Source organism: Geotrypetes seraphini, chromosome 1, assembly GCF_902459505.1.
Source record: "Geotrypetes seraphini chromosome 1, aGeoSer1.1, whole genome shotgun sequence".
Classification (NCBI taxonomy): domain Eukaryota; kingdom Metazoa; phylum Chordata; class Amphibia; order Gymnophiona; family Dermophiidae; genus Geotrypetes; species Geotrypetes seraphini.
In genome coordinates this window covers 496,765,766-496,792,404 of record NC_047084.1, presented here as the reverse complement: position 1 = coordinate 496,792,404, position 26,639 = coordinate 496,765,766, and the positions used below count along the sequence as shown (strand labels likewise).

Sequence of the window (26,639 nt, the reverse complement as noted above, 5' to 3'; positions counted from 1 at the left end):
CGTGGGACACTTTCAGTTTGCTTCATAGTAAGTCTTTCTTTCTTTTTTTTATTTTGCTGCAGTAAGCACACATTAGCGTTTACTACAGCTTTGTAAAAGGATCCCTATGGGCTATATTCACAAAGCAAACTGATCGTGTACCGATCGGTTTGCGACCCCGACCCGATTGACTAACCTCTCCTCCAATCCGATTCTGATCCGTGCAAGCAAATGAGGGGAAACGGCATGCAAAGTAGGCAGGGACGCGATTCACAAAACTTTTCAGGGAACACCGACTGGGCTGGCCGATCCAAAAAGAAGTGACTGCTGAGGACAAGTCGCTAAGGTCCTTTCTGACTGCTCTGCTTCTCTGCCTTAATCTGCTCTCTGCCCCGTCTCAGCTGATCTCTTGCCTGCACAGATCTGCTCTCTGCCCGTCTCAGCCCTTCTCGTGTCTACTCCGATCTGCTCTCTGCCCCGTCTCAGCCTGATCTCCTGCCTGCCCCGATCTGCTCTCTGCCCTATCTCAGCCCTTCTCGTGCCTGCTCTGATCTGCTCTCTGCCCCGTCTCAGCCTGATCTCCTGCCTGCCCCGATCTGCTCTTTGCCTTGTCTCAGCCTGATCTCCTGCCTGCCCCGATCTGCTCTCTGCCCCGTCTCAGCCTGATCTCCTGCCTGCCCCAATCTGCTCTCTGCCCTGTCTCAGCCCTGATCTCCTGCCCTTCCCCGTACTGCGAGGCCAGGGTTTTAACCCGTGGGTTTAAAGCGGGTTAAAACCATAGGCTCGCTGGGCCAGAAAGTTAAAAAAAAGTCACTGCTCTAGACGCATGCGCAGACCATCTACAGATGGTCTGCACATGCGTCGGGATCACTCTCTAGCGATCCATGCGATGGGTGGGGGCGTGTCAAATATCGCCGCCATTTGCATGCAGGCCTTTTGTGAATTTGTCGGCCTGCATGCAATTGGGCATAGATCAGACACGGAATTGGGGGTTAGTGAATCTAGCCCTAAATCAGTTTAAAAAATCCTCCCAGGGTGCTTAATAGAGCAATGCACCAGGTTTGAAAGACTGCTCTTTTCAGGCTCTAACTAAACAGTCTCCAATCTTGCCTTGTACATAAATAGCTCATTAAAACAACTCTGCAAACTTAAGGCAAACCCCCCTCTCCACACACAAAACCCAGAGTTAAAATCTTAAAGCAATGTGTTATTAGGCAGTTTGGTTTCTTTTTGAATATTTTTAATTTTTTTAAAAAAGGCCTTCCCCCTTGAATTAATGCTTGACACAATTTTTGAGTGCACACCTGTGATGTGAAGTCATGCTGCTGGAGTTGCCGTCCTTCTCGCAGGTCCCAGGATCTCACCGTATTGTCCAAGCCTCCTGTCCAGAGCTTGGTGCCATCATTAGAAATATCAATACAGCTGGCTCCGTCTGTATGACCCTGGAACTGCCTGAATACACACAGATTTATAAATATAATCCATGCACTAAGAAAAAGTAAAAGTTAACCTTACAACTGCCTGAATACACACAAATTTATAAATATAATCCATGCACTAAGAAAGAGTAAAAGTTAACCTTACACCCTGAACATTATGCAAACTGACAGAGAAAGTTTGGGTTTCTAATATTGTATGTAGTAGCCATGCAGCCTATAAGAAAAAGACCATTGGGAGGTTCTTGACTGGAACAGTAACATGTTAAATTATCTTCTTCATCCAGGACTTTCACCAACTTTACTAAAGAACAATTCAATCCAGTTAACTCAGATTGTCCGGAAAATTTGCTTACAACAGCCACACAAGAGCTTGTGCAAAATCAAGGGCATTCAACACAAGTTGTACACATAGAAAGTGACTCGCAAAATTGTGTAGCTGATTATATACGTACTTAAACAAGCTCCAGTTTATAATACAGAGCAGAGTTCTAGTATAGATTTGTTTTATAAAATATGTACAGTCACATGTAGAATACATTCAAAAATCTGCCTAGATTTGTGCATAGGCATCCATGCACTATTGGGGCTAGGAGCCAATTTATAAAGGCCATGTCCTGATTGTAGGTGGCGGTAGGCGTCCTACTGCTGTCTAATCAGCAAATTGGGATGCACGTTTTAACACCCCCCCCCAAAAAAAAAAAAAACAAACACCCCTCGTACTTTAATCTGATGTTTCCCGTTCCCAGTGCATTCTGGGATGCAATGGGAAGGAGGCCTAGGACTCCGGAGGGGCCTTAGGCATCTGAGCCAATCTGAGCCTTGGGCCCCTCCACGGTGCATCTCAGAATGTACCGAGAAGGGGGAAGACCCACCATTTGGAAATTGTGGGCCTGCCTGCAGGAGTGAGTGAGCATCCCTCCTACCGGCCATCAGATTAAGGTACGGGGCATTTTTAGGGGGGTTCTTGGGGTGTTGGGAGGGCATTCGGGGAGTGACAGGGGGATCTGGCAGGAAGGAGTGGGCATCCCTCCTTCTGGTCTTCACAGGGGACGGGTTCCTTGCTGCGGCCAATAAACTGATCGCCACAGGAATATTCCCTTGTGGCGATCAGCTCAGCGGCAACGCGATTCTCTAACCGGTGCCTGTGACATGGACACCAGTTACAGAATCGGGGTGGTTAGGCATCTGTCCGTCATGACAAATGCAATTCTATATATGTGCAATTCTCAAATGTCACTTAGGCGGCTGCTGAGACTGGGCGTGCTATAAGAATCCGGCCCAAAACCTTCATAAAGAGCAGAATTTTTGCTTCCCTTTCCTAAGTGTCTGACAAAACCTCATTGGGCTTGATATATGTTTGGCAAAAAAAATTTTGTTTTTTTTTCTGGGGAGCACACTCATTTATTGCACTATAATAGAAAAAATTTATTTTAGGCAGGTGATTCTGAGAAAAAATAATTAAAAAAGCCTCTGATGAGAGATGAACTGATAGGTGAATGCTAATGTTTCATTTTTAAAATCCAAGAGTACCTGCCCGAAATTCAGCCTCTGGCGGCCAAATTTTTTTTTTTTTTTTTTTAAACCATCAACAGCTGTGGGCAGAATTAAGCTCAATGCTGGGCCACGTCTTGGTACTGTTAGTGAATACGCAGAGTCAGCTGCTGACCCAGAGGTTATGCAGGCGCTGTCTGATGTTCAGTACCAGCATCTGCACAGCTAGCATGCTTCATTCCTACCCTGGTGCTACCCAGGCAGTGTGCTGTGGCGATCAGAACCACTATTCAGCAGCACTATGAGGTTAAATGTCACCGAGTATTGGCAGTCAGGATGCTGAACATGGTTTAAGCTTAAACCACATTGAATACTGATCCCTAAGTGTTGAGATTTTGTGTATTGTCCATTAATTAGAACACTTTTATTTTAGTATGATCTAAACCTTTGTAAACCAGGCTTACAACAGGCACCTTTTTCCAACTTTGAAACAGGCTATCTTTTCTAAAATTGTTCCCTGCTATGAACAAGATAAAACTGGCAACTATCAACTGCTAGAAATAAAAATCAGCCCAAAGGAAAAACAAAAAACCTTTATAAAGTGCTGAAAAAAGGTCTGTGAACTACAAGTATAATAATGAAAATTACAGCTTCTTGCCTTGATACCCGTATTTAATTGAAACCAATATTTTCTTAAGAAATAGAAAAGATCTATGTTAAATTATTTCATGTTTCTTGAAAGACAATGAAAAAAGTACGCAGAATAAGACTAATTCAGAATCAGAGTATGAAATGATAAATGAATCCTTGTTTCCTTAGCACATTTAGGGGTGTAGTTATCTATGTGTTATTTTACCCCTAACTGGTTTTATTTAAGAACAGGTCCCATTTAGAGCAATGACACCTTCTTACTAATAACTAGTATCAAACCCTCTGCTGGATCTTCTACTGAAGCATATCTTTGAAGTTTAAACCTGTGATTGTACTGAGACCATGTTCTTTTAATGAGAGACTCCAAATCCTTAATCCAAAAAGAAAATCACTCCAAACAATGAATAATTGAATCTCTGTGACTTGGTAATATGATTCCGCTGACCTACCTGACGAGCGTTTGGTTATGCAAGTCCCACACAGCAATGTTGCCATCACTACAGCAAGAGAAGCAGACCTTGGAGTCGGGGCTGATCGCCAAAGCGTAACAGGCGGGAGCGGAGGACGTCAGCTCTGCCTTTATGCGTGGAGTCGGAGCTGCCAGGTCCCAAATGGATAGTGTGCTTGCCTCCCCGCCAACAATCAGGGTGCGGCCATCGGGGAGCAATCTGCAGGAGCGGATGTAGTTATCTCTGTTCTGTGGAGACAGAAGTCATCAAGAGATTGGTTCAGGAGGAAAAGGAAAATGGCATTAAAGCACAGATTAGAAATTCATATTAAAAAAAGAACTGTATTCCCTCCTGGTTTTAATGAGCCATTTATACTTATCACAATGATAAAAGTGGATTAATGCCAGAAAATTACATGACATTAGGGAAGCACTTAAACTTGATCTACAGAATGTTGCACTGTGAGATATTTAATCTCAATCAGCGGAACACAGAGGCCTGCAAATTCATGCTCTGTACTGGGAATTTTGCAGTTCAGCCAGAAATCTGTTTTTATTATTATTTTTTTTTAAAGTAGGAGCACAAGTCTATATAGGTACTGTATATTACAACACTTAAGGTGAAATGAAAGAACGTGTCAGGATCTGATGAGCCCTATAAACACCAGGGGCTAGAAAGCAGAAGATTCCTTCTCCTTTATTTCCCAGTTTGCTACTGGATCCTAAATACAGTCAAACCTCGGTTTGTGAGTAACGTGGTTTACGAGTGTTTTGTAAGACGAGCTAAACACTCAAGCAAACTTTAACCCGCAAAACGAGTGTTGACTCGATAAACGAGCACGGCCCACCCTCAAACCCTTACCTCCAAGGGATACCACCAACCCACGCTGGCACCACTGCCTTGCCCATGTCGCATCTAGCTCTGCCGGATACAGGAAGTGCAGTCAAAAGGGGGAGGAGCTTGGCCGAGGGCATGGACGCAATGGCGGACTGGAAAACAGAGAGCGACGAGGCGGCCAGGCGTTAGAGGTCCTCTGCGGAAGAGAGACCTTCGCCGTTCACCTGGAGAGGCAGCAAACAGCGGCAGAATCCTCCCCGAGGCAGTGGTGGAGGCGCCGCTAAAGATACAACTCTGGTAATTAATGACACGAGTTTTGGGGATGTGGAACGAATCGCCCGAGTTCCCATTAATTCTTATGGGGAAATTTACTTTGATATACGAGCATGCTTCTGGAACAAATTATGCTCGCAAACCAAGGTATCACTGAACCTCTGATTTCAGATATGTCAAGCAAGTTTCCACATGCTAGCAGAACTCTAGTTAAATATGGAGAAAATTTACTTTTTACAACTAATCCAATTATATTTCAATTTTTAGGTTGTGCTTCTGAATGCAGGTACTGGCCACAGAACTAATCCTTACTGCAGTTATATCCAGGTGAAATGCAAACATTCTGCCAAATAAACAAACAAAATTTATATATTACATTACATTACATTAGGGATTTCTATTCCGCCATTACCTTGCGGTTCAAGGCGGATTACAAAAGGTTAATTTAAAAACAGAGTTACAATGATTAGCTAGAGAGGTAGGTTGTAGATCTTATAGACATTTAGCGGGTTGTTGAGGGTGAGGTGGTTTGTAGTAGAGTTGATAGGTGGTCAAAGTGGAGGTTCTTTTGTTATTAATTAGTGCAGTAATGGGTAGATCGAGCGTCAGTTTTAGTGTTACTAAGAGGTCGTGATGTTATTGCTGCTTCAGGAATTTCTTGAAAAGTGTGGTCTTTATTTCCTTTCTGAATGTCCTATAGTCTGGGGTGGTCATCAGAAGGTTGGAGGTTTGGTTGTCCAGTCTTGCGGCTTGAGTGGCTAGTAGGCCGTCGTGTAGTCTTGTTCTTTTTACTTCCTTGATTGGGGGGGGTATGAATGGGGAGTGCGTTTTTCTGTGTCTGGTAGTGGGTGCTTGGATGAGGCGATTGTTCAAGTATGATGGGCTGTCTCCGTGTAGGGTTTTAAATAATATGCAGTAGAATTTGAATTGGATTCTTTCTTGGATTGGAAGCCAGTGTGAGTTGATGAAGGCATCCGTAATGTGGTCATGTTTTTTCAATGAGTAGATGAGTCTCAAAGCTGTATTTTGGATTGTTTGGAGTTGTCTAATCGTAGTTGCAGGGCAAGGAAGGAAGAGGATGTTGCAGTAGTCCAATATACCCAGTATTAGAGATTGTACTATAAGTTGAAATTGTGTTCTTTCAAAGAATTTTCGGACTTGTCTCAGGTTTCTCATGATTGCGAATGATTTCTGAATTGTTTTATTTATTTGCGGTTGCATAGTGCAGCATCTGTCTATGGTCATGCCAAGTAGTTTTATGGTGGTTTGGATGGGATATTTGATTGCGTTTATCTCTAAGTTGGTTGTGGTTTGGATCTTGTCATTTTCGAGAAGGATGAATTTGGTTTTGTCTTGGTTGAGTTTAAGTTTGTGATTTTTCATCCAGGTTGTGACTGTTTCAAGTGTTTGGTGAAGTTTGTCTGTCATGGTAGGTTTGGAATGATCGTATGGGATGAGGATGGTGATGTCGTCAGCATAACTATAGGTAGTTATGCCCAGATTGTCCAGATGCGTTCCTAGAGAAGCAGTGTAGAGATTGAAGAGGGTAGGGGATAGTGGAGATCCTTGTGGTACGCCGCAGGGGTTTGACCAGGATTCTGACTTTTCTTTGTTTGATTTTACACTGTAGGTTCTGAGTTTTAGGAATCCTTCAAACCAGGAGTAAACTTTATCTGAAATACCTATTGCGTCTAAGATCTGTAGAAGGATGTTGTGATCCACTAAGTCGAATGCCGCAGTTAAGTCCAGTTGTATGAGAAGCATTTTTTTCCCTGTACTAAGGTGTTGTCTGACGGTATCCATAAGGGAGCCTAGTAGTGTCTCTGTACTGAAGTTTGTTCTGAAGCCTGATTGCATGGGGTGGAGTAGGTTGTGGTCATCTATGTAATTGATGAGGAGTTTGGCTACTAGGCCTTCTATAATTTTGACATATAGCGGAATTGAGGCTATAGGTCTAAAGTTAGATGGGTGGTTTTGTGGTGCTTTTGGGTCTTTTTGGATTGGGGTGATGACGATTTCGCTGAGGTCAGCAGGGAATGTGCCTTCTGTGAGCGTGAATTGAATCCATTGTAGCATTATGGTGCGGAATTTTACACTAGCGGTGGTGAGGAGATATGAGGGGCAATGGTTGAGGTCACAGGAGGCATGACTGTATTTTTTGTAGAATTTGTTGAGTTCTGACCATTGTATGTTGGGGAATTGAGTCCAAATTCTGTCTGCTGCAGTTGCCTCTTTTCCTGAAGGGTGGATTGTGATTGTGTTTTGATGGGATGGGTTAAGGATGAGAGTGGCTCTGGTGTTGGTAATTTTGTTCTTGAAGTGTTCTGCTAAGAGGGTGGGTGATGGTGGGGGGGTGTTCATGGTGGTTGTGTATGGTTTGGTGTCTGTTAATTCTTTCAGGATTTGGAATATTTTTTTGGAATCTTGGGTTTCCGTGCCTATGAGATTAGTATAGTAGTTTTTCCTCTTATCCCTTAGTAGATTTTTGTATTGTTTGTTGATTTTTTTCCAATCGGTTTTTGTTTGATCTTGGTTCTTTTTTCTCCATTTTCTTTCTAATCTTCTACACTGTCTTTTAAGTTGGAGTAATTCATTATCAAACCATTGGTCTGATTTCCTGCTGGTTCTGGTTTTGGTTTGTAGGGGGGCCAGATCATCGAGGATGTTGGTGGACACATTTTTCCAGTGGGAGATGAAGTTTTTTGGGTCGCAGTCTTGTATGGTTTCGTTTACTTTTGACCAAAACGTGGTTGGGTCGATATGCTTGCGTGTGGTATATGTGGGTTTTTTTTGATTGAGGTGTGTGTTTGGTCTTGGTCCAGTTGATGTTGAAGTTATATGTGTAGTGGTCTGACCATAGGGATGGGGACCATGTTCCGTTAGGTGTTTGGATTGCTGGGTTGGATGGTTGGTGAGTCATGAATGCAGCAATGTCCAGTTGATGACCTTTTTCATGGGTGGTTTGTGGGTTTAGGATCTGGAAGGATAAGGCATTGAGGAAGGATAGACAGTTATTTGCAGGTGTGGAGGTTGTGTCTTCTAGGTGTAGGTTTAGGTCTCCTAGGATGAGGTTATATTCTGCTGTTAATGAGTTTTGGTAGATGAAGTTTTCAAATTCAGGTCTCACTGTGGTCCAGTTTCCTGGTGTTATGTAGCAGAGCAAGCAGTTTAGTGAGTTTTTTAGTGTTGGGTTTGTGAGGTGACATGCTAGGAAATCCATTTGCGGTGTGGATGTTTTTTCAAGTATGTTTAGAGTTAGGGAGTTCTTGATTATTATAGCTAGTCCTCCTCCTCTTTTTTTTTCTCTGCAGGTTACTGTTATTTTGTATCCTGGCGGGCATACTTCTTTTATTCTAGGGTCTGTGTCTGAGGTTAACCAGGTTTCAGTGAGGAATAGGCAGTCAAGTTTTTCTGTTTTTATCCAGTTTTTTATGTTTTCTGTTTTGGGTCCTAGTGCTCTGATGTTGACATAGGCACATGTAAGGGAGGTCGTGTCAGTCTGGGGAGTGTGAGTTGTTTCCGGGTATATGAGTGTTGTGGGAGATGGATGAGATTTTGTTTTCGGAAGTGTTGATCTTCTTCTCCAGGTAACTGTGATGGAGTGTTGATTGCTGGTGTGGTGGTTCGAGTTTCTTGATGTGAGTATTCTTCTGTTGGGAAGTTGGAAGTTGGTTGTACTGGAGGATGTGGTTGTGGTGGGTAAGTTGTTTGCTGCTGCTTTCCAACTAGAAATGAGGAGGATTATCAGAAGGGTGGCTAGTGTGTGTGTATGCAGGGAGAGCTTCATTTTTTGATGTCTGGTTCGGATTGTTAGGTGGAAGGAATGATTCTCCCTTTGAGTCCCGGCTGGATCGGGAGTGGCTGGTTTTTTCGTGCTGGGATGCGGGGGAGGAGCGGGGATCTCACGCTCCTTACCTTATGTTGGGAGTCGGCCTTTGGGGAGTGGTCTTTGGGGCGTAGGTGTTCCCGGTTCCAAGGTCCGCAGGTGCTCCTCTCAGGTGCTCCTCTCAGGTGCTTCACGAAGGCGCTCAATAAGGCGCGGGGCTCCCACGCTGGCCCGATTTGGCTGGCTTCTATGAAGTGGTGCGCTGGGTCGTTTTTAGTGTAAAATGTCCTCCGGCTGGATCGGGGGGGCGGAGCAGGGCTCCCACGCCGGTCCGATCTGGCTGGCTTCTATGAAGTGGTGCGCTGGGTCGTTTTTAGTGTAGAATGTCCTCCGGCTGGATCGGGGGGGCGGAGCAGGGCTCCCACGCCGGCCCGATCTGGCTGGCTTCTATGAAGTGGTGCGCTGGGTCGTTTTTAGTGTAAAATGTCCTCCGGCTGGATCGGGGGGCGGAGCAGGGCTCCCACGCCGGCCCGATCTGGCTGGCTTCTATGAAGTGGTGCGCTGGGTCGTTTTTAGTGTAAAATGTCCTCCGGCTGGATCGGGGGGCGGAGCAGGGCTCCCACGCCGGCCCGATCTGGCTGGCTTCTATGAAGTGGTGCGCTGGGTCGTTTTTAGTGTAAAATGTCCTCCGGCTGGATCGGGGGGGGCGGAGCAGGGCTCCCACGCCGGCCCGATCTGGCTGGCTTCTATGAAGTGGTGCGCTGGGTCGTTTTTAGTGTAAAATGTCCTCCGGCTGGATCGGGGGGGCGGAGCAGGGCTCCCACGCCGGCCCGATCTGGCTGTTATCAATAATATATTTGCAGAAGGTTGCAAGTGTATTATTGTAAGATTGGGGGGGTTTGAGTTGGGGTGGCAGTCGGCTATGTGTTCTCCTGTGTCGGGAGGGGGGCGGAGCAGGGCTCCCACGCTCCTCTCCTTGATGCAGGGGGGGCCGGAGGAGAAAAAGTCTGCAAGAGTCGGCTCTCCTGTGTCGGGAGGGGGGCGGAGCAGGGCTCCCACACTCCTCTCCTTGATGCAGGGGGGGCCGGAGGTGAAAAAGTCTGCAAAGTCGGCTCTCCTGTGTCGGGAGGGGGGCGGAGCAGGGCTCCCACGCTCCTCTCCTTGATGCAGGGGATGCCGGAGGAGAGAAGCAGGCTCCTCCGGTGAGAAGGCTGCAAAAGTCGGCTCTTCTGTGTCGGGAGGGGGGCGGAGCAGGGCTCCCACGCTCCTCTCCTTGATGCAGGGGGGGCCGGATGCACTTCTATAAGAGACGCACCTTGGAGAACAGACAACATGGATTTCTGCCCTGCAAATAATACATGCTGAAAGGTTTAAACAGAGTAGAAAGTTTTGGGGGGGTTGGAATGGACCAAATTACTCAGTGGAGGCTCAGAAGACAGTAATCCCCACCTGAGGATCTCAAATTCTAAAACCTGAATACCATACTTGATGACATTCCATTTCTGTGTTATCACTTTATCTTTTCATAAAGCCCTTCTTTCAACATTACTTTACAGAATTGTGTGACCACCATTCCTTACCCATATGAGCAGAGCGCCAAAAAACACCATGTGCTTACCAGGCAGTCCAGCTGAGAGACGGGGCTCTTGTTCCCTGGGTGGCTGATGTCCCAGACCTTGACACATCCCTTTCCACCAGTATACACGTGCCTCGTAGGGTTGCTGATGGTAACTGCACACACTACTTCACCGTGATTAAGGGTATTTATCTGCCGGGCATGTCGCGGGATTCCTGGTCCAATGAGCGCATCGGGTGGAAAAGGTACAGGCTGCATCTGGCCATCTGCACTTACATGGAATGAGTAGGCCCTTGAGCCAATGAAGAACAAAAAACAAAAATTATAAAGAAACAAACACAATTTTCTCCCACCAGTGCAGCATTTACTTGTTTGGTTTCTATGATTAAAAAATAAAACAAAACCATTCATCAAGCAGCAGTGCACAGCTTGACCATCCTGCATGTGTGTGTTCACAGTTAACATTCTTTGAAAAGGCATCATCGTCAGTTTTAAATCTTCTAGGCACAAAATACTAAATGCACACTAATAAGCAGACCGACCTTCTGCTGCACCAAAATGATAACACTGAGGATTGAAAATCCTCAGCTGTTGGGATTCAGAAAGCCTGCAGAACAAAGCACGTGCTGTCTGGCCTCCTATCCACTGCCTCTGACTTTCCAAAGGCCTTCCTGAAAGCGGTTACAGGGGATGGGCTCTTCCAGAATGAATATATAATGCCATAGCATGAATAAAATATTTTAGTACTAAATATTAAAAAGATATCACATGTCATCAGCGCAAGCCAGGTTAAATATCCACAGATAAAAATCAGATGTTACTTTGCTTATTCTATTTTCACAGACATGAAATAGAGAAAGGGTTTCAATTTGTGTGTGTGTGGGTGGGGGGGGGGGAGGGGATAGAGGAGTGTAGACAATTGAACCTATATGCTTCTTTCAATCTCTCCTCCCTCAATTTAGGCCTCTTCTTCATGTCCTTCCTTTGCCTCTCCCCTCTCTCCATCTCACTTTCTATCATACAAATAAGTGACTAGTATAGAATGAAACAGAAGCCTCAGCCCACGAGATTTATCTAGGGCTGTGCATTATTTATGAACAGAAAACAGTCATTCAGAGCGTTTTGATAAAATATAAAATACCAATTAGCATTTCTTTTGTCCTCAGATGTGCTGAACTCCTTACCTGGTGTTTTAACATGAAGGGAGACCAGAAAAACAAACATCAATGTAAATTGTGTATTATTCACTAGTGTTCCTCAAAATCGATCACTGTGTTATAGAAAATTTGTGGAGACTCAGCGATAGAGGAAATAATCTGCTATACTGTTATTTCTCTATATCAGGGGTCCCCAAAGTCCCTCCTTGAGGGCCGAATCCAGTCGGGTTTTCGGGATTTCCCCAATGAATATGCATGAGATCTATGTGCATGCACTGCTTTCAATGCATAGTCATTGGGGAAATCCAGAAAACCCGACTGGATTCGGCCCTCAAGGAGGGGCTTTGGGGACCCCTGTTCTATATAAACTGGTTTATGTCAGTGTGAGCTAAAGGGGGGGGGGGGGTCTGTTGAAATATTCTACACTCTGCAGCAGATAGTAATTCTAATATGCAGCAAAATATTAATCTCTGAAATGGCGTATTGCTTCGAGTATGTACATGTTTTAACCTGACTTCTTTCTGGGTCCAATATTCAGCCGGCAGTGATCAACATTTTGCTGACCACCGCCGGCATTATGCCTGGAAATTCAATGCAGAGTCATACCCAAGCTCCAAAGCTGAATTTCCAGGTATATGGAACCAGCTATCATATAGTTGGTCTCGTATTTGGCATTTAACCTCCTCTCTCCTCAAAAATGGATTTCCTGTGCTATTAACCCTCTTTCTGTCTCCCCTCTTAAAATCAATCAATTTGTACTTTTGCTTAATCTTTGTAAACCGCATAGAACTTCACGGTATTGCGGTATATATTATTATTAACCTTCTACTGTATAAAAAACTGCATAAGTAAGAACTGAGTTTTAAGCAGTTTTATTTATGCAGTTAACTTTAACCAGTTATGTGCCAAATATCACACTTAAGTGGTTAAGTGCTGACTGCCCCTGGAATGCTTCCAAAATAGCCCGATTTCATTTTGGGCACTAGCCATGCATTTTCAGTGACACTATCCAGTAAAGCCCAGTTAGCCCTGGACAGGAGCCTCTCCTGGACTTTTAAATCATTTTGAATAGTGGGCCTTCTGCTTCTAGTCTACTCTCTAGCCCCTCTCTCCATGTTAAATTTATTTCAAAATTAGAAGCACTGGAAAGAAAAGGGTCTGGGCAGCAGCCACATCAATGCAAATTACCATACAGGAGATTTGTGCTGAAACTGTAAGAGTGCCGGGGCACGTCAAAGGCAGGATGTGTTTGGGGTAGGATTGCAAGGTAACCGATAAGTGCCTCAGTCTCAGAAGACACTCTTCCACATCCTCAGACATGTAATTTCAATGGAAAAGGGGGAAAAACCTGATAACTTCTAGTGCAGAGAGTTTCCTAAACTGTGGATCGGGACCCTAAATTGGGGTCATAAAACCCACATTTGGTGTCATGACCTGCATGAGCTCTCCACAGATGCATCATTACTCTGCTCCTCTGGAGCGCGAAGGGAGGGGGTGGGGGGTGTCACACAATTTTCTTTGGCTGTGATCATGGTGTCTCGGCTATAAAAAGATTGCTAAACACCATCTATTATGTTGCATGTGGCATCACAAAGAACTTGAGATGATAAATCTTCTAAGCCAGTGTTTCCCAAGTAGGCCCAGGAATACCCCTTTGCCTGTCAGGTTTTCAGGATATCCACAATGAATATGCATAACAGATTTGAAGACAATGGAGCAGTGTATGCATATGAATCTTATGCATATTCATTGTGGACTTTGCACAATGGCAAGAGGGTACTCCAGGCCCGATTTGTGAAACGCTACTCTAAACCATCAGACAGTATGTCCACATTTGTAAAAATAGGAGGAGGAGGAATCAAAAAGCAGGAAGAAACAGCCTGAGCCCAAGCACTAGATGTTCTGTCTCCAAAACTTGCAAAGCTGGTTTTCCTGGAGGAGCTTATTGCAAATCAGAAGGGAGGGTCTGTATTCATTGAACTTTTGAAGGAGTCAGGAGAGAATGGCATAAGCAGAACTGCAGTGCCGCTATTTAAAGGATTTTCCAGCACTGGTCGCTGTACATGAAGAAGGACACGGTACTACTCGAAAGGGTCCAGAGAAGATTAAGATGGTTAAGGGGCTGGAGGAGTTGCCGTACAGCAAAAGATTAGAGAAACTGGGCCTCTTCTCCCTTGAACAGAGGAGATTGAGAGGGGACATGATCGAAACATTCAAGGTAATGAAGGGAATAGACTTAGTAGATAAGGGCAGGTTCTCCAAGGTAGGGAGAACGAGAGGCTACCCTCTAAAATTGAAAAGGGATAGATTCCGCACGAACATAAGGAAAACTGGAATGCTCTTCTGGAGTCTGTCATAGGGGAAAATACTCTCCAGGGATTCAAGACAAAGTTAGACAAGTTCCTGCTAAACCAGAACGTACACAGGTAGGGCTAGTCTCAGGGCGCTGGTCTTTGACCAGAGGGCCGCCGCGTGAGCGGACTGCTGGGCACGATGGACCACGGGTCTGACCCAGCAGCGGCAATTCTTATTTTCTTATAAGTAAAATGATGGAACCTTTTAATATCACTGAATTAATATTCAATTTGCTTGCTTTAAAATAATCTAAAACAGTCCAACATCAATGTGAGTTACAGAAGTCAAAAACCATGAGATGAATTTTTAAGCAAAGGGTTTTTGTTTTTTTTCGATTAAATGGAAAATGCCAGAAACTCTCTCACAGTTTTGCATTACAGACAGACTGATGCAAGGAAGATCAGGCTAAAACAAAGAACAAGCCCCCTTACAAGATAGCATCTGAAAATACTTCTCAAAAACACTTGTACAAATTCAAATGAATTAATAACTAACAAGTATTCATAACACTCATGCTCTTTGCCTAAAGTACTGTCCCCCCTTCACCCCACCCGGTTGGTTGTGATTCTGCAACAATAGATAGGGGCCTTTAACATCCAGCCTTTTCCATGGACTTCCCCAAGGGAATTAGGGACTTAGGGCAGGATACACAAAGCTCTGACAACACGGTAATAAGCAAATTATATGCATGCTATTTGGGAAGGAAATGTGTCTGGCACCTGCTCAGAAGAGCAAATCAGTAGGCATAGCTCTTCCCCCTTCTGTCCCTACCTTGCCCGCTGTAAAAAAAACACAAAAAATCAAAACCTAAAAACTCTTCTTCTCTGCCTGCAATCAGCTGAGCGGCACTGGAGTCGTGATCAGCTGAGCCAATGGGGAGAAGAGCTGCGATCAACTGGCTCAGCTGATCGTGGGCAGGGAAGAAGAGTTTTGCTTTTGGGTTTTTTTTTTTTAGTAGGCAAGGTATGGACAGAAGGGGAAGAGCCAGTGCCAAGACTAACCTTTTCCTGTTTTGAACAGAATGGGAGGGGGAGCCATGTTAAATGTGCCACTAGCTACTGGTTCTTGGAGGGATGAGGGTAGGGACTGGGTAAGGAGATTGGGAGGGAGCAAGAAACTTGAGTGATGGGATGTGGGGACGTAAGTGAGATGTGCTTTTTGGGGGGCAGAAGCTGTAGGGTGTGACTGATAGGATTCAAAGGGGGATATGATTATGTTTATTTCCATTTGATACATCACCAATTCCAAACAGGCCATTGCGCTTTATAAATAAAATATACATTGCTTATTAGAAAATCATGTGGCTTTAACATATAACACAGTATTATTTGGCATGGCGATAAGGGTCAAGAGCCAAATATCCTCTAATAATAATAAACTATTGCTCATTTTGACAGGGGTTGCCATACAACAAATAACACATAATTGGAAAAGTTGGAATAGACTGAACTTTAGTTTTTGGTGGAATTCAGTATGCCATATTTATAAAATGGAAAGAACATTAGCCATTCAAAAAGGGAATTTTAATAAATTTCAAGATGTGTGGAGGCCATTATCAGAATAATGTAAAGAATAAGTATATATTTTTCTTCCCTATTAAGTATAAATGAAAAATAGGGCGGGGGGAGAGGGGATTTTATTATTGAAGACAATGATTTTATGAAATATATAATGTAGGGAGGGAGGGGGATAAATTTAATTTGATAAAGATCAATTGTAAAATCTCAAGTGAATTATCTATGTTACAATGTTAGTATCAATATTGTTGTACTTGATGTAAGTTATAAAATGAATAAAGAATTAAAATATATAAATAAATAAATAAAATATACAGAAAAATAAGGAAAGGAAATACAATAAGATAGGAAAGAAACCCATCTGTCATAAATTACAATAAAACTATTCAATTTCTGAACAAAATGGTAGCATCTGGACATAGCTCCCCTCTGACTGCAGTTGAGGAACCTCAGCACCAGGAATTCTTTAGCTCCCAATTCTAGAATTGTTGTCCAGCTCTAGGCATTTTCTTGTGCTAAAATTGATTGATGTGTATTCTTTTTTTCCCCCCCTTCTAGCATTGATTTCTTGTCTCCTCATTTATTGTGGACTTATAACAATTTCCAGAATGACTATTTTCCATTATGGCCTGATTGCTTATATTTTATTATTATTGGAATATTGCTTTTTCTGTACAAGTAAATTTTGCTTGGTCTTGATAATTTAAATAAATCAACAACTCCATCCCCCCATTCAATCCAGTAGGGAAGCCAAAAACAAAGAAATTATTTGCTTAATGCATGCCCTTGATTAACCTGGCCTGTGTTGAATCAAACAACAAAGTTTTAAGCTGAGCTTCAAACTTCTGGATAGGTAACTTGGAACAAAGGGATATAAGTAATCAGTTCCACAGAATGGGAGTCAAATAGAACTCTCTAATAGATTCTAATCAAGTAGTGTAGGGAATATGGAACAAGAGGGAGGGGATACGAGATGCTATGAGGAATGAGTGGGAATCAAGAAGGGCTCTGGAGTATGTGGAATCATTCCCATCACTCCTATGCCCCTTTTCCGCCCTTGCATGATCCTCCTTGCCCCCTTCCGTCTCCCATTCTGTGCCATAATTCTCTTTTATCAGTCTCTCCCTCTATACAATCATCCCACCATTCCATCCCTTATCCCTCTATCCATCCTGCTTGATTCCTTTCTCCATATCCTTCCTCTGAGAGTACTTCATGCTCTTCATCCCAGGATACATTGACCAATTCACTATCCTTTCTCCCTTTCCAGCCCTAATTACTAATATCCCCTTCCCACTCCGAATAAGAAAAATCTAATTATCTAAACACCCAAGAAATGCCAGAAAATGAAAAATTAAAATTAAAGTTTCATATACAAATTTATGAAAATGGGCTATGTAATTGCTTCAGAATTTGGGCAGCTTTGATAATAGGGTTGGGTGAATCTCCGGGGCATGCAAATTCAATAAGCGTTTAGCAGTGTAATATCTAACACAAATACTCACGGTTTTCCTCCAGGGATGCCCGTCAGATTTGGAGGTATTCCCGGCACTCGCATATGATGATGTGGATCAAAACCAACCTATAGTTTCAATAAATAAAAAAAGATAAAAAGAGCTAAGTCTACAACAGAAGAAAATATTATATACCAAACAATATTCTCTAGAAACTTTGGGCCTAATATTCAGAGAATGCTGAGCTTCTAAATTTATGCTCCTAAGCCAGACTCCTAAATTTGTGCCCTATTTTCAGCCTTACTTAGGAGCATAACTTTTTAGCTGAAAATTCATCTCAAATTAGGAGCTTCATTTGCTTAGATTTATGTGCCTAGTGCTGAAAATCAGTATTAAGATCCTAAAATCTGACCCTGTTACCATCCACTTATTAAGCTCCTAAAATTTAAGAGTTTAGTGAAAATCTGAATATAAGTGAATGGACTCAGCCCTAGTAAATTTTCAAAAAGGTCAATTTTTGAGCATAACTATCAGTTAGGAGCGTAAATCTTTTGATAGGGCCTAGCCACAATTTATCCCCTTTTGCTGTTCTCCAGTTGAAGGTGTTCCTGTTACTTGCAGTACAGATTGGGAAACAGTCTCATAAGAACATAAGAATTGCCGCGGACTGGAAGGTGGCAAATGTTACGCCGATCTTCAAAAAAGGTTCGAGGGAAGACCCAGGAAACTACAGACCGGTGAGTCTGACCTTGGTACCGGGAAAGATGGTAGAGGCGCTGATAAAGGACTGATGAGGACCAGCCAGCACGGTTTCAGTAAGGGCAGATCTTGTTTGACAAACTTGCTGCACTTCTTTGAGGGAGTAAACAGGCAGATAGACAAGGGCGACCCGGTCGACATTTTATATCTGGACTTTCAGAAGGCGTTCGACAAGGTTCCGCATGAACGACTACTTCGGAAAATTGCGAGCCATGGAATTGAGGATGAAATACTCACGTGGATTAAAAACTGGCTGGAGCATAGGAAACAGAGAGTGGGGGTAAATGGACAATACTCAGACTGGAAGAGCGTCACTAGTGGGGTGCCGCAGGATGTCCTGGGCGGTACTTGGACAGACCTCCCAGGAAAGGGACTTGGGAGTTTTGATCGATAAGTCAATGAAGCCGTCCACGCAATGTGCGGCAGCGGCGAAAAGGGCAAACAGAATGCTAGGAATGATAAAGAAGGGGTTCACGAACAGATCGGAGAAGGTTATCATCAGTGTTCCCTCTAAGCGGGCGGGTGTTGTGAGCAAACTTTTTTCACTGTGAGCTAAAAATATCGGGCGCCAGCAAGTTATGAGCCAAATAAATATGTTGCTTTCTACCACAGAACTTCCTTACGTTTGTATGGAATCTATCCCCTTTCAACTTTAGAGAGTGCCCTCTCGTTCTCCCTGCCTTAGCTACTAAGTCTATTCCCTTCAGTACCTTGAATGTTTCTATCATGTCCCCTCTCAATCTCCTCTGCTCAAGGGAGAAGAGGCCCAGTTTCTCTAATCTTTCGCTGTACGGCAACTCCTCCAGCCCCTTAACCATTTTAGTTGCTCTTCTCTGGATCCTTTCGAGTAGTACCGTGTCCTTCTTAAAGTACCAGTGCTGGACGCAGTACTCCAGGTGAGGGCGTACCATGGCCCGGTACAGCAGCATGATAACCTTCTCTGTCTCTTCAGTCCAGCATCTGCCCCTTCCATTCACTGTCTGTCTTTCCCTGCCATCTCTCCTCCTGCCCCCCCCCACCCTCCAATTTGGTCTAGCATCCATCATCTTCCTTCTGTTCCCCTCATGGTCTGGCATCTCTATCCTTCCCTCCCCCCTGTGGTTTTTAGCATATCTCTCTTCTCATTTCCTCCACTCAGATCTGATCATTCTCTGCTCTCTTCCCTTTTCTTCTCTGGTCTTCCTTCTCTATTTTCTGCCTCCATCTAAATTAAATTCTTTCTTACTATTTAGTCCCGTTTCCCTCTTTTCACTGTGTCTACACACAGCTTGTCACCCCTTTCCCTCACCCCTCCATTATCTTACTATTTTCTTCCCCCTTTATTTATCTCCTCCTTCCATCCAGTATGTGTTCTTTCCCCACTTCCATTCAGCATCTGCTCTCCCCTCTCAACTGACATCCATCTGCCTTCTGCTCTCTCTCCCTTCTTCTCACTTCCATCATCTGTCCCCTTCTCTCTCTCTCTCATCTCCTCCATTCCATCATCTGCCCCTTCTCTCTCTCCCCCCCCCAACTTCCATCATCTGCCCCCCCTTCCCCTCACCTTTGTGGGTCACTTTCTTTCCCCTGAGGGTGGCTCATGTCACAGGGGAAGCTTTGGCCGAGCAGAAACCGCTTGATTGACAGTGGAACTTACTTGATTGATGTCGAGGCTGGGGCCCGTTGCCGTTTGAAGGAAAAAAAAAAAGGTGGAAAAAAGGAACCTGTAAGGCGAGAGGAAGGGAAACCTCCAGGATAGCTGCTTTTTGCCCTCCTTCAGCGGCCCAAGAGTTCAGACCAGCAGCGGCAGCTCTGTATGCTTTTAACTTCGGCACAGAGCTGCCCCTAATCAATAGTTTAGCGCGGTTTCATGAGGCAGCCTCGGGGCCTTTGATAGCCGGCCCGCTTCGATGATGCGATGTGGGCCGGCCTAGCAAAGGCCCCGAGGCTGCCTTATGAAACCGCGCTAAACTATTGATTAGGGGCAGCTCTGTGCCGAAGTTAAAAACATACAGAGCTGCCGCTGCTGGTCTGGAGGTGCGGAGACAAGGCAGGAGGCAAACGCGGTGGAAGGCAGGAGTCCCGGCGAAGGCAGGAAGTCCCGGCACAGCGACTGCAACAGGAAGTTGCAAGTCAGCTGACGCCGGCCTTTCGTTGCGGCGGGGACCGAATCCTTCGCGGACCGGCAAGATTTTGTTTGCGGACCGGCGGTTGAAGAACTGTGCTCTACAATGTGTGCGCTGTGACGAGAAACTTGTGCGCTGCCAGGTAATATTTTGTGCGCAAGCGCACACCAGCGCACCTTAGCGGGAACACTGGTTATCATGCCGCTGTACCGGGCAATGATGTGCCCTCACTTGGCGTATTGCTTGCAGCACTGGTCGCCATACATGAAGAAGGACAAGGTACTACTCAAAAGGGTCCAGAGAAGAACGACTAAGATGGTTAAGGGGCTGGAGGAGTTGCCGTACAGTGAAAGATTAGAGAAACTGGGCCTTTTCTCCCTCGAACAGAGGAGATTGAGAGGGGACATGATCGAAACATTCAAGGTACTAAAGGGAATAGACTTAGTAGATAAGGGCAGGTTGTTCACCCTCTCCAAGGTAGAGAGAACGAGAGGGCACTCTCTAAAGCTGAAAGGGGATAGATTCTGTACGAACGTAAGGAGATTCTTCTTTACCCAGAGAGTGATAGAAAACTGGAACGCTCTTCCAGAGTCTGTGATAGGGGAAAACACCCTCCAGGGATTCAAGACAAAGTTAGACAAGTTCCCGGTAAACAAGAGCGTATGCTGGTAGGGCTAGTCTCAGTTAGGGCACTGGTCTTTGACCAGAGGGCCGCCGCATGAGCGGACTGCTGGGCATGATGGACCACTGGTCTGACCCAGCAGCGGCAATTCTTATGTTCTTATGAGACTGTTTCCCAATCTGTACTGCAAGTAACAGGAACACCTTCAAAGGAAAAAAAACCCAAAACCAAGACATTAAAAAAAAAGGTATACATACTGGAGTACTCTCTGTGGAAAACTTACCACTGGAGATCTCCCATAAGCGGCAGCCGCTGCTGCAGCTGCGGCTGCTGCACTCATCTGAGGTGAAATGTTATGAAGACTGGCATAGGCTGCTCCTGGACTGGTTAGCTCTCCATTCATCCCGGCATGTGGCACAATCCCAAATGGAGTAGGGTAGGGGCAGGGAACTGCCATGGGTGTCCTCAGGCCTGCAGCTGAACAGGAAATAACAGTGGTGAGGAAGTGAGAGCAGGAGGAGGCAAACTGTCTTGAACAGAACTAGATTTGTGTTTCACTGCCTAGTTCTTTTGCCCTCTAGTCTGCACTCTACTCATTTTGCCAAAAAGTGGTACTAGGACAGGATTAGAAGGTATTGTGGAGTTAAGAAGCTTACAAATCAATGCACAAAGATTTAGGGCAGATGCACAAAGCTCCGACACCAGGGTAAAAATAAACAACATGGTGGGAGTGATTTATTTATTTATTTTTTACTGGCGATGCTTAGAACAATAGCATGCAAATTATCTGCATGTTATTTGTGCAGAGACTTGCAGGTAAAAGGGGGGAGGGAACTGTGCCTGACACTTGCTCAGAAGAGAAATCGCTAGACACTGCTCCTTCCTGGCTGAGAATATGTGCTACATAAACTTTATTTCAATTCAAATGAAGATACAGAACTTGGCCATAGTTCTCAGGGGACCACATTCACTCACCTAAGGAATCAACTCCTGGGGGCTTGCCTGGTGCAGGCCTCAGGCCTGGAGTAGAATTGCTGCCTGGAGTTGGGGCATCAGTTCGGGGAGTTGGGGTGTTTGATTTTGATACTGGAGTGGTAGACTTCTCATTCTAATAAAATGAAAATAAAAAATAAAATTACATACTAAAATTATTTAAGGCTACTGGTTTAAAAGACCGACAGCTCCCTATAAATACATACAACAAATCCAAATGCCATCCCCCACCTCCCATTTATACAGCCAAAGTAAAATTGAAACAGACTACATTTATGGATATAATATAGATGGCAATTTCAAACCAGAGATTTCCATTTCCTTATATTGGCAGAGGGGGAATTGAAGCTCTTATCCCTCTCTGGAAGTTTACTTAATACTATCAGAACTTTTTTTTTTTTTTTTTTATATATGGCATATTTTATTCAGGAATTGGAGGAGGGGAAGACTAGGTTTGAGGTATTGTTGGGTCCCTCGTTTCCTAGAGGCATCATTTCTGCTATATATAAATGCGCGATTGCTAGATGTGGGGAATTGATGCCTTATATGAAGGCTTGGGAGCATGATTTGGAGTGGGTTTTGAGTCCATAGGAATGGGATCAGGCCTGGGGGGTCACGCTAAGACCCTGGGCAACTTTGCAGATTGAGAATGGTTTTAAAACCCTTTTGTGTTGATACTACACACCAGAGATGAGAGCTAAAATGAAGGGTTGGGACTCTGTTGGAAGGGATGTGCCGTTGTGGGAACCTATATCCATATGTGGTGGCATTGTGGGGCAATTCAGGGGATTTGGGACCAGTCTTTTGCAATGTATTCTCAAATTGTGGGGTGTAAAATAAAGCCTAGCTTTGACCTGGTATTTCATAGAAACATAGAAGATGACGGCAGAAAAGGGCTACAGCCCATCAAGTCTGTCCACTCTGCTTACCCACCCCCTGTCTATGCCCTAATGACCCAATTTCCTTATCTGCATCAGTATGTTCCCACTTTGGCTGAGGGCAATGTGTCCTTTGGTAAACTATTTTTCACTGCTGCTAGAATAGCTTTAGTGGCTGTTTGAAGGTCACCGAGGGCTCCTATTCAAGACATGGTGGTGCAGAAACTAGATGATTGGTATGAAATGTACAAATTAACAGCTATGAAGAATCGTAGAATAGGGAGGTCTGTACGCCTTTGTCAACGCTTTTTTGATTGGAAGCAATTACTTTCTCTGTATGGGGGGGGGGGGAATTATTGTGGAGGTGTGCTAAAGAAACCATGTATACCTTCAGAATTGTGTTTTTGATTTGTTTATGCTGTTTTTCACCTGTTGTCTTGTTTCCTATTTTCAATTAAGCTGTTAATTAAAAAATATATGGCATATTTTATGCGAGCCTGATTAGTACATGTTCATGTATGTGTATGTGAACTGACCTATCCTGAAGCTGCAGTGAAAGAGACTTAACAGACCTTAGCAGAACTCAGATCCAAAGGGTTCTCCGTTTTAGTTACTATTTAACAATGTTTTTTTTTCTCCTCATTTCATTTCTACGTTAAACACTGCTTTGCTAGTCAGAGGAGTTACTAATTATTAGAGCCTCACTAGCTCCCTAGAGACTAAGTTTATTAAATATAACCTGTACTCCTGGAGGAATTCTGTGCAAAAATAATTTTGCACAGTATTTGTAATTTTCTTGTGCAGAATCTCCCTTTATAAGGGTTGGAGTGTGGTGAGGGTACTTCAGGCAAGGCCGTAGTGAGCTATGTGCGGTTATACAGGGCGCGAGTAAGGTAGGAGCTCCAAAATTACATCCTGTCCATTGCTTTCCCTGTTTGGCTGTGACTCAGTGAGTGGGATAGAAGCTCAAGGAGACATGTTTACGGCTTGGGACAGTCCTGATTTCAGGCATGATATACTCCCACCACCACCATAGGAGTTTTAAGAACACAAGAACATTGAGAACTGCCATACTGAGACAGATTTAAGGTCCATCAAGCCCAGAATCCTGCTTCCAACAGTGGACAACCCAGGTCACAGGTACCTGGTGAGATCCCAAGGAAAATAACATATTTTATGCTGCTTATCCTAGGAATAAGAAGTGGATTTCCCCAAGCCATCTCAATAATGGGGACTTCTCTTTTAGACAATTATCCAAACCTTTTTAAAACCCTGCTATGCTAACTGATTTTACTACATTCTCCAGCAACGAATTCCAGAGGAGGGGGGGGTCACTTGCCAGCAGGGGAGAATGGGCATCTCTCCAGCTGCCAAGAAATTCCAGCCGCGCACCGCCCCCCCCTACCTTGCATCAGGAAAGATGCCCATTCTCCCCCGCTGGCAAATGATCCCCCCTGCCATAGAACCCCTCACCCACCTCTGATGCCCCTCCCTCTTATTTCCAAATTGATGCACAAAGGGATGCGGACTCCCACCTCCCAGAAATCCTGCGTTGTCAAAAATGGGCCTTCCCCTCTCCCCAGTGCATCTTAGGATGCACCAAGGAGTGGCCTAAGGCTCTGATTGGTCCACGTTGTTTAAGGCCCCTCCCATGCACCAGGGAGGGGAAAGCCCTTTTTCGATGACACAGGACTTCTGGGAGGAGGGGGTTCGCATCCCTCCATGAATCAATTAGGAGATAAAGGGGAGGGGGCATCGGAAGCAGAGGGGAGGTGTTCTATGGCAGGGGGGCTCACTTGCTAGCGGGGGAGAGTGGGCATCTCTCCCGTTGTGGAAGGGGGGGTGCAAGGCTGGGATTTCTTTCTTGGTAGTGGGAGAGTGTGGGCATTTCTCCCACTGTGGGGGTGGGGAGTGTGCGGCTGGGATTTCTTGGCAGCAGTAGAGTGTGGGCATCTCACTCGCTGCAGGGAAGGGTGTTGCTATTGTTCCGAGGGAGATGTGTTCGACGCCACTGTCGCTGAGGAGGTGTTGTGCTACAGCGGGAGAGAATGGGCATATCTCCCACTGAATCACAACACAGGCTTTCTAGCAGTCTCTGATACTGACCAGCACCCCTTGGAGCAGTCTCTTATTTTTGTCGCCAAAAGCCGACGCAGCTTTTAGGAAATGGCTCGGTATTTTTTAAGAATCCACCAGAGGGCTCATTTCAATGTTGAAGAGCCCATTTGCATGTCATTTTTGGAGACTGCCAGAAAGATCACTATTGACAGAGATAATCCGTTTGATAATCCGCCACTAAAATGCATACAGGCTAAACCAGTGGTCTCAAACTCGTGGTCCGCCAGGTACTATTTTGAGGCCCTCAGTATGTTTATCATAATCACAAAAGTAAAATAAAAAAGTTTCTTGATCATATGTCTCTTTAGCTATAAATGACAATATTATTATTAAGACTTAGCTTAAAGAAAACATTGATAAACTATAGTTTTACCTCATACAAAATTGTCATTTCTTTAAATAAGACATTAACTATTTTTTCTGAGGTTCTCCAAAATGTGACCCTGCAAAGGGTTTGAGTTTGAGACTACTGGGCTAAACCATCGGTAAACAGTTTAGCAACAGCGTTAAAGTTTTGAGAATCTAGCCCTGAGTGACAAATGCCCATCATACTCCACAGTGAAGAAGTAGTGTGCAAACTTTCAGCATTCAGATTTCAAGATCAAAGATGCAGCAAAAACTGGGAGGTCTCAAAACGGTGTCAACACCTGAAATTGTGACCATGTCCATGACCTGAATTTGGCAGATCGGCGAATATCAGCTAAAACACTATAGATATCCTTGAAACATGTTGGGTGTATAATCCATGAACAGCTGGGTATGCAGAAGCTGCCAGCCAAATGGGTGCCCAAATGACTCAATGCTGATGAGAAAGGTCATCATCGAGTGGACACTTCCAAATTGATTTTGCAGCATTTTCAGCTGGTGACAACTTTCTGGAATGACTATTGATGAAACATGGTTACACCACTATGACCCCGAGACAAAACAACAGTCCATGCAATGGCAGCACTCAGGTTCCCCAAGGCCAAAGAAATTCAAGAAGTCAGCAGGAAAAGTCATGGCCACAATGTTTTTGGATCAGGAAGGTGTTGTCATGACTATCTTCCAAGGGGCCAGATAGTTAATGCAGACTACCGGTACTACTGTAACTTGCTGCACAAATTACAGGAGGCATTGAAAAAAAAAAAGGAAAGGGAAGCTGCAGAAAGGAGTTTATCTTTTTGCAAGACAATGTACCCGCTCACAAGGCTGGCAAAACGATGGATGTTTTGATGCAATTGAGATTCCAGTGCATAGACCAGCCACCTTACTCATCAGATCTTGCTCTGACTATTTTCTGTTTCCAAACCCTAAAAAGAGTTTGAAAGGGTGACAATTTTTGAGTGATTTGGAGGTGATTGCAGCAGTAGGAAGTATTTCAGTGACCAGACATCAGTGTACTTTTTGGAATGGTTACAAAAACTTCAGACTCAATGTGCCAAGTGTGCCCCCTCTACCTTCTCCATTACCATCCAACATAGGCTCCCCCTCTACCCTCCCCACTAACATCCAATGTCTGCCCCTTCTCTCTCTCCATCTACCCCTCTTCAATCAGCATCTACCCTTTGTCTCCCCCTTTCTCCCACTTCCATCAGCATTTGCCCCCTTTCTTTCCCTCCAATCCAATTCCATCCAATATCCTTCCCCCTTATGTGTCTCTCCCCTTTCCATGCACACTAATTCTATCAGCATCACCCTTCCCACCACCCTGCCCCCTTTCTTTACCTCCAACATCCTTCCATACCAGCAGTCCTGCTCCTTTCTCTCCCTCCATACAGCAAAGTCCCACCCGTAACGTACTTGTTCTGGTGCAGAGTTGGCAGCTGTGCCGAGGTGCAGGAAGGTCCCGTGATGACTACGTCCGGCTCTGCTCTGGAAGAAGTAAGTTACGTTGGAGGAGGGTGGACCGGCAGACGTAGGGAGTTGCCGCAAGGTCCCGCGATGACTGTGGCTGCCAGGTCCACCCCCGCTGTACACTGTAGCACTGGGCCAGACCAGTAGGGAGGTGGAGCTGGAGGAGGGACTCAAGAGGGCAAGCCTAGTTGATCAGCACCTCCTCCCCCACCACACACAAACACACTTGTTGCCTCCAATCTTCTCTTCTGATCTGGCTTCTTCCTCCCATCGGCAGCAATTTAACTGTGCCGGGCCCCAGTAATTCACCTGACGGCAATAACA

The 26,639-nt window shown here is 44.7% G+C and overlaps 1 protein-coding gene across 4 annotated transcripts in view; it reads right to left on the bottom strand.

Annotated features, from left to right (window-relative positions):
• TLE4 (TLE family member 4, transcriptional corepressor) overlaps positions 1-26,639 on the bottom strand; it is a 410,973-nt gene that overhangs the window by 36,958 nt on the left and 347,376 nt on the right. For all 4 annotated transcript variants that reach the window (XM_033927147.1, XM_033927157.1, XM_033927165.1 and 1 more), the window contains 6 exons: positions 21,466-21,598; positions 20,774-20,967; positions 17,056-17,132; positions 10,564-10,813; positions 4,010-4,257; positions 1,284-1,431 (listed from right to left, as the gene is read on the bottom strand). In XM_033927147.1, coding sequence (XP_033783038.1) covers positions 1,284-1,431; positions 4,010-4,257; positions 10,564-10,813; positions 17,056-17,132; positions 20,774-20,967; positions 21,466-21,598 — 1,050 coding nt within the window. The remainder of the gene's footprint in view (positions 1-1,283; positions 1,432-4,009; positions 4,258-10,563; positions 10,814-17,055; positions 17,133-20,773; positions 20,968-21,465; positions 21,599-26,639) is intronic.